Source organism: Epinephelus moara, chromosome 20, assembly GCF_006386435.1.
Source record: "Epinephelus moara isolate mb chromosome 20, YSFRI_EMoa_1.0, whole genome shotgun sequence".
In the NCBI taxonomy this organism is placed as follows: Eukaryota; Metazoa; Chordata; class Actinopteri; order Perciformes; family Serranidae; genus Epinephelus; species Epinephelus moara.
This window is the reverse complement of record NC_065525.1, coordinates 20425678-20443073: the sequence shown is the minus strand read 5'-3', so window position 1 is coordinate 20443073 and position 17396 is coordinate 20425678. Positions and strand designations below refer to the sequence as shown.

The window sequence follows — 17396 nt, the reverse complement described above, 5'->3', positions numbered from 1 at the left end:
TGAGCACTGTGGTAGTCTGAACTGAACGCCTGATGATTCATGTAAAGTAGGGGCACACTGATTGTGAAATTCTGGGCCGATACTGTTTCCAGAGCTTAAAAGTGGCAGATAAAGTCGGCCGATAGCCGATACCGATACCAACTTTTTTTGTTGTTATTTTCTTTTTATGTTATTTAATCCCCCTTTGTGTCAGAGAAACAAAGAAATCCTCATTAAAAAAATAACTGAACTGTTTTTAAGTCATTCAGCCCTTCATTACGTCGTTGAATGAGCACAAATTCAACCTTACAAATTTATGAAATACCCTTTAATACAACCTTCTTTCACATGAAAAACATCCTTAAGAAAAACTGCTTCAAAAGACTTTTTACTATATGTAATATATCATAATTCCCCCTCTGAAAACATCAACAAATTTCCCCTTCCAACAACTGTATTTATTCAAGTTTCCCACCCAAAACTACATTTTACATGATAACATTTGAACACACCGTAATAGTGTTAGAATTTACCTTTGCCCAATACTCAATTTTACTGAATAGAGCTTGAATGCATCATATGTAACTCCAAGCAACCTCCATTAGCTGTTAGTTGTGGCCACCAGCTGCTAACAGCTAATGCTAACTAGCTCTCCTCCTGCCTCCTGACACGCTGATAGTGAGTTTACTGCGTCCTTTCATCCGGAATGAGTCCAGGGGAAGATCTGCATTCATCCGAAACACATTTTCTATTATCCACAAGACAACAGGACACCGTCAGTCTCAAGCCCTGCTTTTTAACCAGCACAAAATTGATGTGACACAACAGCAAAACATCAGCCACTGCCATCAGTGAATGTCATCTTATTTGCCGATAAGTTGATGCCAGCCAACAAGGCGCATATCGGCTTGACCAATGAATGAGAGCATTTCTAATCTAAAGCAAAATCCTCCACTTTTTAAAATGTTTATGTCATACTAACATCATGTTTAGATGCTCACTGTTCTGCCAGCTATAGCACATGGACTGTGAACTCGTACTACCTGACCTTGAGACTCCTTTGACCTAAAAGCACCTGCAGGGCAATAGGTCACACAGAAGAGGAGATGTCAGCAGTCTCATTTTGCTCACCATCTCTTTACCCAGTAGCCTAGGTGGACTCTATGGTGATGCTCCTGAACGCAGCATGACAGGTGACTATCACGTCAGCGATCAACGCGACTGATTGCCGCCAGTGAGCCTCTGGCTGTTTGGATGACTTTGCTCTGCTGCTGCAGTGTGACTGATCACTCTCATCACCTGCCTCGCCTGCATGTGATTCCAGTCACAGGCCTGTCCTTGTTCCTCTTCTGCCAGATGTGTGAAAACAGCTCCTACTGGGGAAGGAGCACGCTCAAGTAAACAAAAAAACAACCTCTGTCGACCTTAGTAAGCAGTTCAGCGCCTTAACGTCTCCCTGCCGGCCGGGATCCCTTGTGTTACTCCTGTAACAACCACGTTTGTGTGCTGCTGAAGTGCCCCTGAGCAGGACACCGAAGCCTTTCTCTGAATCTGTACTTACGACCAACTGCAGGCCATATATTATTCCAATTTAGCTTTAGTGATCTGCTCTGACTCATGAGTCATGGGTTTAGCGAGGATGTCACTCTGCCTCTATGATAAACAGAAATTTTGAGAGGTGAGTGTGTTTATGTGAGCTAAACCACAGCTCTGCAGTCATGAGGGGAGGACTGCAGGTCTCACCAGCTCTCAACTCAAACTGTTTCTGACTGGGAGAAAAGTGCTCCTGCAGCTCCTCCCTCATTACCACCTCTGCTGACCTCGGCACTTTACACTATCACAGCTCAGAGTTAGTGTGTGTGCTGCTGTTTGTTTGTTTGTGTGGGTTCTTAGGGTTCTGCTCAGCGTACTCCGTTTCCTTTAATCTGCATGTACAGTTTAGGGTTTACAAAACCAGTGGCCTTCATTTATGACGTCAGAACTGAAACCACTGCAAATGTGATGGTTGTGAGAAACCAGCCGCTTCTGATTCATGAAACTTCCCCACCACACTTATACAACATCCAACGTGCAGGTCACAGTTCTGCGCAGCACATGATGTTGTCCTCTAATGAAGTTTCCAAGGGACATTTTAGTTCCTCCCAGTCACAACAGTCGCTAAAGAAAGCAGTTTGTAAACAACCTCGTAGGGGAAATATCTCTTCCGTAATATCTCAAAAAGGAAAACTTAAATAATTAGTAAAACTCTCAGAGTAATTTGTTTGCAGCGCTTGAAGTGACTAATTTGTGAAGCCTTGTTGTGCCATTCAGTAGTTTTTGTGACACAGCTAATCAAGATTAATTTCTTAAAGTAATGAGCCCAAGATTCATTTTGTTTTGTCTGAATGAATTTACTCGCTCTCAGAGAGGAGATTTAGAGTGTCATTTTACCTGCACTCCAAGTTCAAATAGATAAACACTCCCCTCTGGAATGTAATAATTATGTGTGAACATAGTGGGAACATTGTGTTTTGCATAATAAAGTGCCCACTAGAACAGTAACAACAGCACAAACACAGGTTGGCATATCATGTGTTTGCAACATGCAAAATTAAAAGCCACTCCAGGTTGATGTTTCATTTTCCCTCTCTGTGTTCTCCACAGATGACAGAGCAGAGGAAGAACAAGCAGAGGCTCGGATTCCTGGGTCCTCCTCAGCCCAACCACCACACCACGGCCCACTGAGTGGCTCCAGGCTGCAGTAGAAAACCAGAAACGCAGACACACACACAAACTTCAGCCTTAAGAACAATACATGTACTCAACAGTACACTTACAATCAATGATGTCAAAATGCAAGTGTGTATGTAATTTTTGACATAGTGCCTGTTCTATGACACAATCACTGCCTTATGGGATATAAAATGTGCCTTATGTGCTAACCCAGCATTCTTTACCGGCCGTCTGTGCACACCCTCTGTGAATGATTTGCCCAGCTCGGCACACATCTGCCAGTGTAGTGTAAGTGTGCCAGACAGAGGTCGAGTGAAATGTTAAGGTGAGGTTAATGGTTAAGTGCTGTCAAGTCTGCAGACTGTCACGTCTCATTCCTCGACCGTCTTCGGTGCTGATGTGTCAGAGAGCAGAGGAAAGGCCACACAGTCAGTGATTGGCAGTGTTGAGAAGTTGGGAGGGGGTCGTTGGGGAAGAGTGTGTGTGCAAACATCAAGTACTCTCCCCTTTTCCTTTTTAGAGTCCTAATTGTATTTATGAGAAAATTTGTGGTTCATAACTGGAGTATTATTTTTGCATTGTGGAAAAGGTATCATGCTGCCTTACTCATTAACTTTTCTAAACAGTACATCGCAACTGCTGAAAGTGCACTTTTAAGGAAAAACAAATGTAAGCCTGTAACTGGAAACATTGGTTAGTCGGAGTGTTTTTTTTGCATGCTTTGTGTTGTGTTTAAAGATGCATTTGCTGCACCATTTCAGTCGCCATTTTTATAGATTTCTACAGAGTATATAAATAACAGAAATGTGAATTAAAAATAATGATTACCTGTGCAGAACTTACTTGAAATTTCTTTTAAGTCTAAATCTTATCTTGGTACATAACGTAGTACTGACTGAAGATGGTAAGCTTACAGTTCTGGGTTACAATATGTTTATAGAGATGTCAGCTAATACTGTAATATTTACTGTATCTGCTCATATCGTCTTCATCTCCTACTGTTTCTTAAAGTTTCGTTGTTTTAGTGTAAATCATCCTCACTAGTCTCTCCTGGACTGCAGTTGATTGTTGAGTCTGAACTTGTGTTTTAAACTTGCACAACTAATGGCAGATGACGAGAGTATGCACTTGATGGTGACTGTCCTGTGACACTTTCTGTTTAAACAAAGTGTAAAAAATGTGTTTATCTGGTCGGAGAAATAATAAAGAATAAATCTGTAACAAGACTCATCGCTTTGAGTCAGCAGCTTTCTAAACGGAGTTGGGCCTCAGTCCTTGTTGTTGTTGTTGGGGATGAATGAGCACTCCCTCACACTCACCCCGACCCCCTCTGCACCACCCACACTCAGCTTACTCACACTTGTGCTTGTCCGTGAAGGGAGCAGAGAGCCTCTAGGAAAAGACCTGTCTCCATTCAGACCGGATCATGTTTCAGCTCATGGAGCAGGGGGTAGTCATCTTGTATTAAAAGCAGAGTTACCAGATTCAATGTGCATGCTGTCACTGTGCTGCTTTTGTTTAGCTCATGTTGACATTTAATTGCAGCTAATTAGCTGATATGATGCACAGATATTAAACCAGACTCTGGAATTAACCTTTGTTCCTACATCAGTCTATCTCATAAGCTTTGCGGTTATCCAGGTTTAATAGTCTTTTAAAATGAGATAAAGTAATCATAATACAAAAATAACATATATGCATGTTCTCTAAAACAGGCATTTCCAACCAGGGTTACTTGTACCATAATAGATAAACGACTATGTACAAATGGACATTGACATTTCAATTGTATGAAGAATTGTTGTAGCAATATCCATTTTTACATAACAATAGTGTTGAATAATATCCAGTTTAAACCTTTGAGCAAATTGGCTTGATTTCTTTTAAGATCATGGGAAGAAGGGCGTGAGCAAGTTAACTAGAAATTACCCAAAATTAGCAAATTGTAAAAAAGTTAAAAGAAAATTGCCTGAAAATTAGCAACAAAAGAAAAATAATAATAATTAAAAAAAAAAAAAAATGAACAAGGAAATGACTTTAAAAAAGGATAAAAATTGAAAAAAAAAACCATACGTATGTGTATTCCATTACATAAGTTTGAATATGTGATATTATATATAGATTAATTATAATAATCATACACATAGTTTTCTGCCCAGTCATTCATTCATTTTCCATAACAGCGTATCCTGATCTTCTGGACATTTTTTCCCTTTTTTTTTTTTTTTTTTCCCTTTTTTTTTTTTTTTAATAATTTTCTAAGATTTTAATCATTGATTTTCAGCTCATTTTCTCTTCAGCTTTTACAAGTTTTTACAATTTTTTCCCCCCTGTTTTTTCGAGAACAAATCAAACTGATTTGCTCAGGTTTCAAAGGTTTAAATGCTCATCCAAGGTGTCTGAATGCAGCTCAAGAAAACTGATGTCGATCCAGGTTTCAAAGGGTTAAAGGGTTAAGGGAACAGAACAAAATCAAAAAATATTGTCCTCCTACCTGTGGTGCTTTTTATCAGTCTAGATTGTTTGGGTGTGAGTTGCTGAGTGTTGGAGATAATGGCAGTAGAGATGTCGCTCTTCTCTTGAATATAATGAAACCGTATCATGGTGCAGAAGGAAGAGTGCATCTACTGCTAGCTCACCTAGCACCACTGAGCTAGCTAATGTTACAGCTCAGCTGAGCAGGACACCGTTATTGCTTACATCTCGCACTGTCACAAGCACAAGCCTCTCATCAGAGTAGATGCACGCTTCCTTTTGCATGGTGATTTGGTTGGCAGGTGTAGTTCAGTGGAGAGAAAATAGTTCCTACATGAAACTGATTATAACAAGTTCAGTTATCATTATTATTATTATTATATATCTGGATTAGCTGGGTCATGATTTCTGAAAAGAGACATTGCTGATGAGGTTTTCATTTTTTTGGCACTGTTAGCACCATAAGCTGAGTGCCATCTAGTTCCACTGTATTAGACAGAAGGCAGACATCTCTACACCTGATATCTCCAACACTCGGCAACTCACACCAAAATAATCTAGACTGATAAACAGCGCTACAGGTAAGATGAAAAATATATTTTTTTTATTTTGGGATGAACTGTGCCTTTAAAATCATTTCAGATGAACACATTTAAAACATGAGGGCATGTTGGTGAAAGGGTACTTCAGGTGATCTGACTAGAGCTGTGGGTGTACATGAGACAAAAGAGGCAAGGAGCCTCTGTTCTAGAGGATGTGACAAGGAAAGCAGTTACTGCCATTGATAGCTTCTGCCTATTCAAAAGCCTGTGTTCTTCCTTCACGATGCAGCGTGTTTATTCATAAAGAAATGAAATTCCCTTTATAGGTGTGAAACATCGGTTACATTTAGGCTTGTCATCCGCACAGCCGCTCACATTGTTGGTAATTCAGCACTCAGTACTTGTGGAAATGGATCATTCAAAGCGGGGCTGGCTGATTGTCTGTATGTTTGTGCTTGTGTTACATATTTGAGATGATAAAGGAATCACAGAAAGGCCTCAACTGGTCTTTTATCCCGTCCTGTCATTTACCCTCTACGGAGAAGCCCATCCTTTTTGGCTTCAGTTCGCTGTTTACGCTGGCAGGCCTGCATTTGCTCCTGCTGCCTGTGACAGCCATTAAAATTAGCTCACGCAGTGCCATAATGGTGAGCAGCTGTCACTGCATAGACAAGGAGGGTAAAGTGCAGCATTACTGGAATGTATTGGACTCAGAGAGGGAAGGGAGGGGAGAGGATAATACCAGGACAATCGTTACTGTCTGGCAAAAGTCTTATTGCCATACTGTGATACTAAACAAACATGCACCGTTTTATCTGCTGAGATTTATTTTGATCATGGAGGGAAATATTAAACTTTGTTATCCACTTACAAAAAAAAAACTTGTGGAACGAGTGGGGGAAATAATCTCGGGATAATACGCAAGATGGTTCACTTCATTTCATCCCCTACAGTACACGCTGAACCTTTTTAATGCACGTGAGCGGTGTATTATTTACTTTATGAAAGCAACCTTTGACACATTTGGATAACAGTCATTTTTGAATCTCTTTGCAAACCACAGTCAAGAGTCACGTGCTTGGCCTGTGTGTATTCAGTAGTGAGAGTGAGAAAACACTCAGAGAAGGTCAATAAATACGAGGCAGTGTCCCAAACACCTCTGTGGCTGCAGGCAGTGTTTTACCCGGTACGAGTGAGTCAGGCGATTTGACTTTGATGCACTGAGAGGACCAAAAGGACATCTCGCAGGGGAAATGCATTCAGATCTAAACTTTGAATTTCAAATTAAACTATATATTCAACTGTTTGGCTGCATAATTACAATACTGCATGAGAGTTCAGTCTGTTGTCTTCAAGTTGCCGTGACTTGTGTCAATACACATATTGATCTTCTGTCCTCTACAGTCTCTTCTGAAGACCCACAGCAGCGTCAGTTGCCACCAGAATCACATATCACTCAGTCTTTTATTTATTTATGTATTTATTTATTTATTTTCGGCCTTGAAAGATCAATTGACCACACAGAAAGTTGTTAGTGACCAAGGAGGATTGGTGGAAGGTCCCTCCTCACTGTCATTTTTTATAAATAAACATGCCCCTGTGATGACTGGCATGTGACTTCCTGTGTCTGGCTGCAAGTTTCAACCTTTGTAGTCACATGAGGTATCAACATCACAACACCGAACAAGCACATGGAAAAAACACCGCAATCGGGCCTGCCCTCCATCACATGTACATGCAGCATGTACAGTGTGAGCTTCTACAGTGTGTGAAATGCACCATTAAACAGAAGTAATAAATATTACCCACAATAATACACAACTTCTTTTAGTTTTCTCTGCTGATTGTTGTCAAATTGAGCTCTGCTCTCACTGCAAAAAATGCGATAATGTTTTTTAAAAGTATACCATGCAGGATTTTCCTAAAAAAAACAAAAAAAAACAATGTATAGACTCATATAGAAGTGATCCCTCTCAATCATGACTTATGACCCATGAGATGTGTGTGTTTATGTACATGCCCAATTGGTGCTGTTGGTAAATGTAGTCAATTAAAGCAATAGATTCCTCAGTGTGTGCTATATTGACCAAGAACCTAAGTTCTCCTGCTCCCTGAGCCCTGTCGTCGGTGCCCATGTGTACCAGGATGCCGTGCGTGTGAGCTTCTGCCACGCAAACAAAGCATGAGGTGACTCACTTAATGGCCATCTGCCATCTCGACCCTGCTGGTCTCAGTTATCTTTTCCGTTTTAACTTTAGGATCCTGAAGGTCTCCAACAAACCTCTGTCTGAGTGAAAAGTAAAACTTGATACACACATGGGCTCTTTCGGGGGTGGCATGGTGACAGCGTTTAACAAAAAGTGCCTGTGCTGAAATTCATTGCAGCAGAATGACTCAGTTTCTGTTGGTATTGAAGGGTAATTTGAGGAAAGGCAACACCAGTCAGTGTTTGGCCTCAGCAGCTCAGGTTCTGGAGGCTCTCCACTGGTCATATCCTCTTGCCTGGCTCGCACGGCCGCAGCTTTGTCCTGTCTCCGCTGCATTTCTTCGTCCATATACTTTTGCTCGAATAAATACGGCTGAATATCTAATCAGCCAAAACACTGTGAAATGTATCCTCTTTAGCTAGTTTGCAACTGAAGAGAACAAGGATTTTTGAATGGCATCTAGAGCACGCAAGCTGAAATAGCCTGTTGCTCTTCCTGCCTCCAATGATGTCACTGTGGCATCAAATGACATCACTGGATGCAGGAAGAACAACAGATTTTGCGGCTGTGAACTCAGCTTTCTCAGTCAATATAGCACACACTGAGGAATTTATTACTTTAATCCACTTTATTTACCATCCACACTGATTGGACATCCATATAAAAGATGGCTAACTTTCCCTTTAACTTTTGGAACTATATAATTCGTGTCAATATGGATGATTAATTCTGTTTTAATATGCAGGCCTTATGGTGTGGAAGATTCATAGCTACAGATGCTCACTGATTCTGTTTCTGCTCAGTTTTCAGTCTTTACTGGTAACAATGAAATTAATGACAAAGGCATGTCCCTTCATTTGAATATGAGTAATACTTTGGTCTGAATTGGCTCCCTCTGCGTATTAACTGCGTGTGTGTGGTGACACAACAGGAAAAAGGAAACTGCGCATAACTGAAACAAAAATTTGTATTTGTAACCACAAACAGCATGATAGTCTCGAAAGAGGAAATGCACTTGTTGGCAGGTTTTTTTCCCTCACTCAAACACCACACTTGGTGAAAAATAAACATCATTTTTTACATCTTTTCCAGTCAATCAACCTTTTTTTTCAGCATTGAGAAAGTAGATTGCATTGCACACTAATTACACTCTCCCTCTGGGCACATGGTTCATCTAATTTGCTGCGGAAACTGCCTCACGTTTACCATTCCCTGCTCAGCATGTATAGACTGTAGGCGACTGCTGTTGGCACCTGAGACGAGAGTAAGAACAAAATAAAGCTGAACCTCTGCGCAGGGCAAAGCCTTCTTAAAAATACAAACCTACAATACTGTGGTTGTTTCACCCCTTTTGCTCTGTCCTGCCTGAACGAAAACAACCCGAGACGCTGTAAACACCGTGAGATGATTTAGTGACCTCCGTCCAGCTGCCTGTCTGAGTCCCCCCTTTCCTCACCCCGGCCCCTTCCCCCCTCCCTTTGTGGCTGCAGTAGTTTGACTCCTACAGGCTGTTTGAGTCATGCTGGCTACTGGCCTGGCATCCACCTTCGCAAGCCACAGCCCAGTTCAGTCTGGATCCAGTCTCATGAAGTGTACCCTGCCCAGCTTGTGTTACTGCTGTCAGGATCTGTTTTGGACTGTTTGGAGTATTAAAGGGGCTACTTCTTTAAGCTTAAAAGTACTTTGCTGTTGTTTTATATCAAGTTTTTATGCGATATTTACAGAGCTGCAGTTTATATAGTAGAAAAAGAGACAAAACAGAGGATATTCATGGAGTTAATGCACCTAGTTTGCTTTTGTTGTGTGTCAAACACTGAAAATGAGTTACAGCAGGCAGCTGCAAATAATAGTGAAAAACTTGAATACAACGTCTAATGTGTTCTCATTGTAAGGCAATAAACTAATACAGATTTTTTTTTTTAGAATTAAGACGTAAAAGGATGTGTCACTAATATTTGCTACAGCATTTAGACAATATTTGACTTTTTTTTCTGAGTGAAAACAAAGCTTAAGGCAGTGCCATTTAACATTTTGCAAACCTAATCCGACAACACAGTGATTCAGTTTGCCACTCAAAGTATTACTGGAACTAATCGTGATCATTAAAACTCAGTAACTCAAACCAAAGGAAATGTTGCTATTGTGTGTATTTTTGGAGTCAAGTGCATAACAAAATGAGCTATTTTGGTTTCAGTGTTGTGCTCATAATTTGTCTTGTGATTATATTATGTACATCACGAGAGCAAGATAATTATAAATGTGGAAAAATTATCTGTAAATAAACCACTTGTTTTGCTCCTTTCATCTATTCAAGTTATCTTTTATAACACTGGAAACTAGAAGTATAAAGTTACTTATATGGTATACAAAATCTGTGCAAAAAGCCATAATAATACAACTCCCACAAAAGGTTAATATAAACTCATCAAAGAAAACACACTTCGGCACACACCAAAAAGGCAAATGTCCCCGTCCCACAGAGTGTAATCACACTGCTGGCACTACCCTCCAAACTGATCTGACTGATCGCAGTCATCCCATCAACTCTGTCATCATGGTGTTAAACCTTGTGCCACTGCTGAGAGGAGGGAGAGCCGATCTGTAGGCCGGCGAAGAAGACCTGATAACGGTGCTTCCACATGATAAAGGCACCGACGGCACAGACTATTGCTTGGGCCAGGTTCAGCAGGATCTGGATCAGGAAGTAGAGTGAGAGTGTCCCGGTGATGTCCTCGCAGCTGCTGACTCCCTCGTAGGTGAAGGTGCGGGCTATTGGGTCGTTTTCATCCAGCGTGCACACGCAGTCCTCTCCCGTCTGCTCACAGCTGAAGCTACCTGTCTGTCTGTGGTGGTGTCCGGCAAACGCCATAACCAGCACTGATATGACCAGGCCGATTGTACAGAGGATGAAGTACAGAAGCTATGGAGGGCAGAGGACAGGTCAAAGGTCATGCACTTTTACCCAGAACGCTTTGATCAAAAAACCTTTTCTTCTCTTCAACTGTTGTATTTTTTTTTTTACTGAAAGTCTGGCTCCTGCTTTAGTCTGTTGTCTCATGATGATTAACCCAGAGTGCCAAAACTGTAGCTTAGAAACAGACATGCTGGCTCAGTGCCTGTGGCAAGTTGAATTCAAAGAGATTACCCACAATACTACAAGGCAAGGCCTGACCCTCAGAGTAGGAGCCCAGCTCTTAGCGCAGAGGAGACATGGCACATGCAAGACTGCCCTGCAGCTACAGCCGCTTCCCACCTTTAGTGCGCGTCCTGTGCGAGCATGTGGAACAACAGAGAGCGTCTAAAAATACAGTTGTAAAATGTGACAGAGGCTTTGTGTTGTTTATGCAATTGCACAATCTCAATAACACTAAACCTTCATCTTAATCCTTCGCTTATATAACAGGAGCCCTTATTCGCTGGTGTATTTTGCTCTCAGTTACATGCTGCTTATGGAATTATGCAAGTGATGAGCAGTGCTTGATTTGAAATGGCGTTTAATTCATTTGGGAACAGCTGTGAAATCTGGAGTATAGGCGGATACAGGGGAAATGTATGTAGAGCAAGTGCATCGACAAGTGTTAGGGTGAACATTATGTACTTTACAAATGATCTGAAAACACAAAGCAGGTAGACACTGAAGAGACTCAACATTTATGTTGCTGTTTATAGTACATGTGTTGTCCTGGAACACTTTTTAGTGAACACTTACAAACTCTGAAAACTAATGTTTGAGTAACTGAGCATCTTGAAACAATAGTAATCCTTTGAAAGGATCGAAAGCCAGAGACCTTCATCTGACAACATAGTTACACTTAACACCAGAAATGTCTCCAGCTACAGCACATTATCTACTCACTCCACTCACTCACTCACTCACTCCTTTCACCAAGGGCAGTTTAACTAAATAAGCAAACTGACAGCAAAGCCATATATTCTAAAGCAAAAAAACAACAACCTATGAGATCATTCAGTATTTTGAATTAATGGCAATCATAAATTAAAGTTTTTAGGGCCAGAGAAAGAGGCACTGTGGGCTAATGGCAGCTGTTCTGGCAACTCATACGGTCCGTCTCCTGGCTGCTACATTTTTATAAAGCCCCGACGTCACCTGAGACCTGTGGAGGTACACGCCCATAACGTCCCGAACACAGAAAATAATAAGGAAATAAGAAAAAAGAAGGCAGGGGGCAACGTCTCTGCAGAAAAATACACACTTCTAGTGGGCCATAAGTGATGATTGAGAGTCTATACGTTGTTTTTTGGGGAACTTCTGCATGGTAGATACTTAATTTGGCTTTATTTCTGATATAACAGTACTTCTGGATGAGAAAGTGAGGAAAAAGGATAAAAACGGCAATCTTAACACTGAGGGCTTAAACTCAAAAAAGAGTAAGAAATACGCATCATTTCGTTAACTTCTCACAAGACAATTTAAAATTTCCAAAGACTGCTTTGTAAACTTTGTACATAAAGATGTTAATTAGGAAAATTCTTGTTATTTTGGTGAGTCAGACAGTCTGATGGTATTAAAAACTACACAGTATACACACACACCTAGAATTGGCTTTTTATCATGCCTTCCTGCAAAGACCATTTTGCAAATTAGCTGCACTTCTTAAGGCAAAATACTGTTGAAGTGTTTTGAAACCCTGTCTTCACAATCTATGTACATATTTGAACCTGGTATGCGCACGAGAGCCAGACTGGGGGGGAAAAAAAGAAGAGGACGCTGCTTTCAAGGATCTGCCTCTCTGTAGCAAACAATGGCGGACTGATTTTAATTGCCTTGAAATTCCAACTGCATATATTGTACGGCTAATTAAGCCGTACAATCAAGTCAGATTAATGAATGCAGTCATTCACTCATAGGAATCCCCACGGAGCTCTTTTAAACAAGAATGCAGTTAAATGCCTTTTGCTGTATATCATCTACAGTTGCAGTTCCTTGACAGCAGCCGTCTAACAATCACAGTATCTCAGTGGGTAAAACATTGATCTGTGCAAACGTCTTCTCTGTCTGGATCACACACTAAACCTTTGGTCAGCTTCAACGAGACATGGTGTGCATTTATAGAGAGACCTGATTTGACTCTGCACATGACATAACAGAGAATGTGTCAAACAGGGTGTGTCGACTCACCTTGACACAGAATTGCAAAGACGATCTCTCGTCACGGCGGTAGGTGATGCAGTACAGGATGAAGCCCACGATGGAAACTAAACACAGCTGCAACGACACATCAGAAAATATTTGACACAGTTTGGCTAGTTTCACTCGTATTGGGACGATAAAAACATCAACGTGATACTCATTTTGAAGCCTTACAACAAATGCCACCAACACATGTATCTGTGTTGCTTGCTGCATCTGTACTTTGTTGTTGTATATACCTACTGCATGTGATGTACAGCATGTGTGGTAGATACAGTATAGAAACTTGTTCTAGGAAGTATCCTGTGCCTGGGTTTTCAGGGGTGTCTCTTAATATTGCATGACTCAGCAGTAAGCTGTCATCTGATTACATTACTATCTCTCTCTCTCTCTCTCTCTCTCTCTCTCTCTCTCTCACACACACACACACACACACACACACACACACGCACAAACACACACTCACTCTCTATCTCCTTCAGTGCAATTGGAGTCTTGTGACTGGCGTGCAGCATCTTATTTAAATGTTTTTCTCAGGTTCTTAGCACTCAGGATTCTCTGGAAAGTTCTTGATGACCTCAGTGTTTTTCACTTGGCTGAATCTCGTGAGGATCTAACTCGGGATGTTGGTGTCCAGGGATGTTTTTGAAAGCAGATGGCGTCTGTGATAAGCTAGGAGCGGATCCAAACAGGAACAACATGTTTGTTTTTTTTCTATCACCAAAATGTGACTTTAAATCTTACTCTAATTTATACTGATGAGGAAAAATGACCTTTTTTTATTCTTAATATTCCAAATTTCACAGAAATTTCACTTAAAAAAATATTTTAAAATATGCAACAAACAAAAATAACAGCGTAAAAAAGTTACACTTGAACTGCTTTTAGCGTGTCACATGTCATCTATCAACACACTTCAACTTAATATAGCACTTCAAATTACATTTCAAGCGCTATTATTGTTAATAGATTAACTGGCATTCAAACATCCAGCTCTTACTCTTCATATAAAATGTTCACTGCCCTCAACTGATGCTTCAACTGTTTTCAGTGTTTACATGTCCACTGACATTTCATTTGCTTTCATGCCTGAGACACTAACTGACATTTTAGCTTGTTATATCTGTAACACTTCAGCTGACAGTTCAGCTGCTGTCACTCCTCAAACATTAGTTCAGCTTCTTTCATTGCTTACACACAAACTGACACCGAAACTTCCCACAATATTTAGACTGATATTTCACAGGCATGTGCAGCTTTCAGTCCAACTGATTTCAACTGCTGTCAGCTCTAGCACTCTGACACTTCAACTGCTTTTAGTGCTCATGCGCCAACTGACGTTTGAGTTACTTTCATGGTTATGGCATCAACTACCGTTACCCAGCTTCCTTTATCTCCAATGCTCGGGCAGCTTTTACTCCTCAACTGTCGGTTTAACTTCTTTCATTGCTTACATACAAGCTGGCAGCTTCCTATAAGGCTTTAATTGAACTTCCACATGCTTTTAACAGGTACATTTTACTGATTTCAACTGATTTCAGCTCTAAGGGCCCTGACACACCAAGCTAATGGTCGACTGTTGGTCAATGTCAAGTTGTCAGTTAACGTCTGTTGTCCTAGTTTAGTGTGTCCGTCACCATTGGCACTATTCATCCCATGTTGGCTGTTTTTCGACTGATTCAGTGAGTTGAATCAGTGCTGAAGATGTCGGAGCCTGTGGGTGAGAGAAATCACTCTGATTTGCAGCTCAGCTCGGTGCAACGGCTAAAGTCAAGAGGGCGTGATATCGAAACAAACTTGTTATATTACATCAGAATAATTTTATCAGCTCTGAGTTTTTTAGCTTAAACAGTTCGTAACCGTTTGTGTTGTTGTTCACGAGTGCACTGTAAATATTGTTTGCTCTTTCAACACTGGGCTGTCTTGTTAATGTGCTAACTGGCTAACTAGTGCTTGAATCTGACCTGTTGGTTTGCCTGTTTCCCTTTTTAAAAGACGAATACAGACTACCACCACCTGCGGTTTTGGAGAGTTATTTCCTCTCACGCAGGCGCAGAATAAATGTGCTAGTTAACTGTTGGCTGTAGTCTTTGCGGTGTGTTCAAGTTCAACTTTTGGCCGGGACAGAGGCAACATTAGGTGACGCAACAGTCTGCCTTCGTCGCCACTAGTTCTTTAATGTCGGTTTGGTGTGTCTTGGCCTCGGCACTTCAACTGACTCCTCAGCTCCTCCTGTCAACGCTTACACTCCAGTACATACATTTTATGGAACACTCCAACTCCTTTAAGTGAAATAAAGTAAACTGCAACTTTAGTACAATATTTCACATACTCAACTTAACATTTTATGACCAAATGTTATTTAGAAAACTTGGAACCTTTTCGGGCAATGCAGTTTTGAAATGACATACATCATTACCTATATAAACCTAATTAAAAATATAGGTCTAAAGTTAATCTTTAAGTGCCTTTATAGTCCAAGGTCAACTTTTGGATGAAGTAAATAAACTGTGTGATGTATTTATGTGTGTGTCTTGATGGTAAGGATGATGCAAGTACAATCTAATCTAGAATGCACATCACATTTGCAAATAATAATAATAAGGTATTTAGATGCTACTTCGGTGTTCAAAGGTCAAGCTGAAGTGTAACATGCTGTGATAGGCTGGCTCGTCTCACCAGGCCAGATGTTGAGAATTTGTTGGACACACAACAAAAACAACAGAAGGTGCAGGCTTGTGTGACTGAGACGGATTGTAGATTCAGGTGTATGCATTCAGATGAATATGACAGATGGAGATTTATTAGAACATGACAATAGTAGTGATTTCCCATGCCTACAGTGACCGTCTGGCTGAGACAGGTGGGTGAGGGCCAGTGTTGGCATGCAGTGTGGCGAAGATGAGCAACACATTGAGGGATTAAATCTTCGGGACATGCAGAAGTATCAGAAATGGAGACTCTGGGTTCATGCAAACATGTGAATGCAGTGGCTGATGTTAGAGCAGAAGGATGGAGCTTACAATGATTCCAGCCCAGTGTGGCGTCTCCCTGGCCAGAAGTGAGGGGCTGGTGGCCAACATAAGGAAGGCCACGACTGTGACGGCCACCCCCAACAGCAGCTGGAGCAGGGCGACGAGCAGAGGGAAGCGACAGACTCTGCACTTATGGCCGTCCTCTGGCGCTGGGCTTTCATCTCTCTTCTTCTTCTTCTTGCCCTCCTTCTTGTCTGAGGAACCTTTCTGCCCCTGCCCCATTTCTCCTCCTTTCTTTACACTCTTCTCCCTTTCTGTACTCTCGACTTTTACTGTTGCACTGTTTGGGGTGGATGAGCCTGCCTGCCGTCTGCCTCTCTCCCCTTCCCTTCCCCTCCCTGCCAAAGCCTCCTCTCACCATAAGCCCAGCTCGGCTGCTATTTGGAAACAGAGAAGGCTCTGAACTAATATGGAAAACATTTGGACTGGATTCCTAAAGCGGCTCCAGTGCCACATATAGAGCAGGCAGCACACTGTGGAGGAAAGGAAGAGGAGGGAAGGGGGGCAGGAAGTCACAAAGGGGGATTCCAACATACGACTGTAAGATGATTTCATTTGTAGTTACGTTGAAGACAAGAAAGGGAAAGTAAGGAGGCAAATCAGCAGGTATGAGTTAATGAGAAGCCAGCGCAGAGGAGGTCACACTTCATTTGAGAGCCAGGGTGATTGGATCACTCTTTGTCAGCACTGTTACACAAGAGAGCCATATGCTGCCAGCCAGAAAGAGTCACATGACTTACAGGAAGAAGTAATGTGATCATAAGGCATGTGAGGGCATTACAGGGGCTCGGATTTTATAGTGTTTTTGAACACTTAAATGTCCACAAGAGAGGAACAGGTGTCTCTGACAGTCAGATTAATTTCCTGGAGTCATTTACAAAACTTTTGGGATTATTAAACATATTTTGATGGGAAGTTCTGTAACTTTCTTACTTTTATCACTAGTAAACAAAGCAATAACACCACATATCCACTGACTTTGATTCACTTTTGGGACATTTGCTGATTTCTTTGGATGTTATTTTTTTAGGACACCAAATAAAAAAGTCACAAAACCTCATTTAGCATTTATCACGTCAATATTTGTCATACCATGGTTAATATTTTATCATTAGTTAAGGACACTCAGATGACGGTGGGAGAGCAGCACCCTTGCTGAGATTGATAAAGAGCCTCGACGCACGTGTTTGAGCACACAGCTGGGCCGGTGCCATGGTTACTGACAACGCAGCTTTGAACGACAGGAGATGTGTGAATAGGTTACCCTGAACTCCCCGCTCCGGGCAACAGCACG

General features: G+C 41.3%; 2 protein-coding genes across 3 annotated transcripts in view; one reads left to right on the top strand and one right to left on the bottom strand.

The window, feature by feature from the left end:
- The window catches only part of itpr2 (inositol 1,4,5-trisphosphate receptor, type 2), a 78785-nt gene extending 74834 nt beyond the window's left edge, over positions 1 to 3951 (top strand). For both annotated transcript variants that reach the window (XM_050072760.1, XM_050072759.1), the window contains exon 57: positions 2623 to 3951. In XM_050072760.1, coding sequence (XP_049928717.1) covers positions 2623 to 2703 — 81 coding nt within the window. In that variant the 3' untranslated portion in view covers positions 2704 to 3951. The remainder of the gene's footprint in view (positions 1 to 2622) is intronic.
- A 3253-nt stretch (positions 3952 to 7204) lies between these two features.
- sspn (sarcospan (Kras oncogene-associated gene)) lies at positions 7205 to 16518 on the bottom strand. The gene is made up of 3 exons (XM_050073142.1): positions 16091 to 16518; positions 13056 to 13142; positions 7205 to 10835 (listed from the first exon to the last, which is right to left on the bottom strand). The coding sequence occupies exons 1-3, from the start codon at positions 16322 to 16324 to the stop codon at positions 10476 to 10478; spliced, it is 681 nt and encodes a 226-aa protein (XP_049929099.1). The 5' UTR covers positions 16325 to 16518; the 3' UTR covers positions 7205 to 10475.
- Between the last annotated feature and the right edge of the window lie 878 nt (positions 16519 to 17396).

What these genes read in the sequence shown, in the direction of transcription:
- sspn (XM_050073142.1), bottom strand. Translation starts at nt 16,324, where the DNA reads ATGGGGCAGGGGCAGAAAGGTTCCTCAGACAAGAAGGAGGGCAAGAAG. An exon ending in CACACTGGGCTGGAATCATT is followed by an intron (nt 13,143 to 16,090) that starts GTAAGCTCCATC and finishes GTGTCGTTGCAG; the next exon opens with CTGTGTTTAGTTTCCATCGT. An exon ending in CTTTGCAATTCTGTGTCAAG is followed by an intron (nt 10,836 to 13,055) that starts GTGAGTCGACAC and finishes TGCCCTCCATAG; the next exon opens with CTTCTGTACTTCATCCTCTG.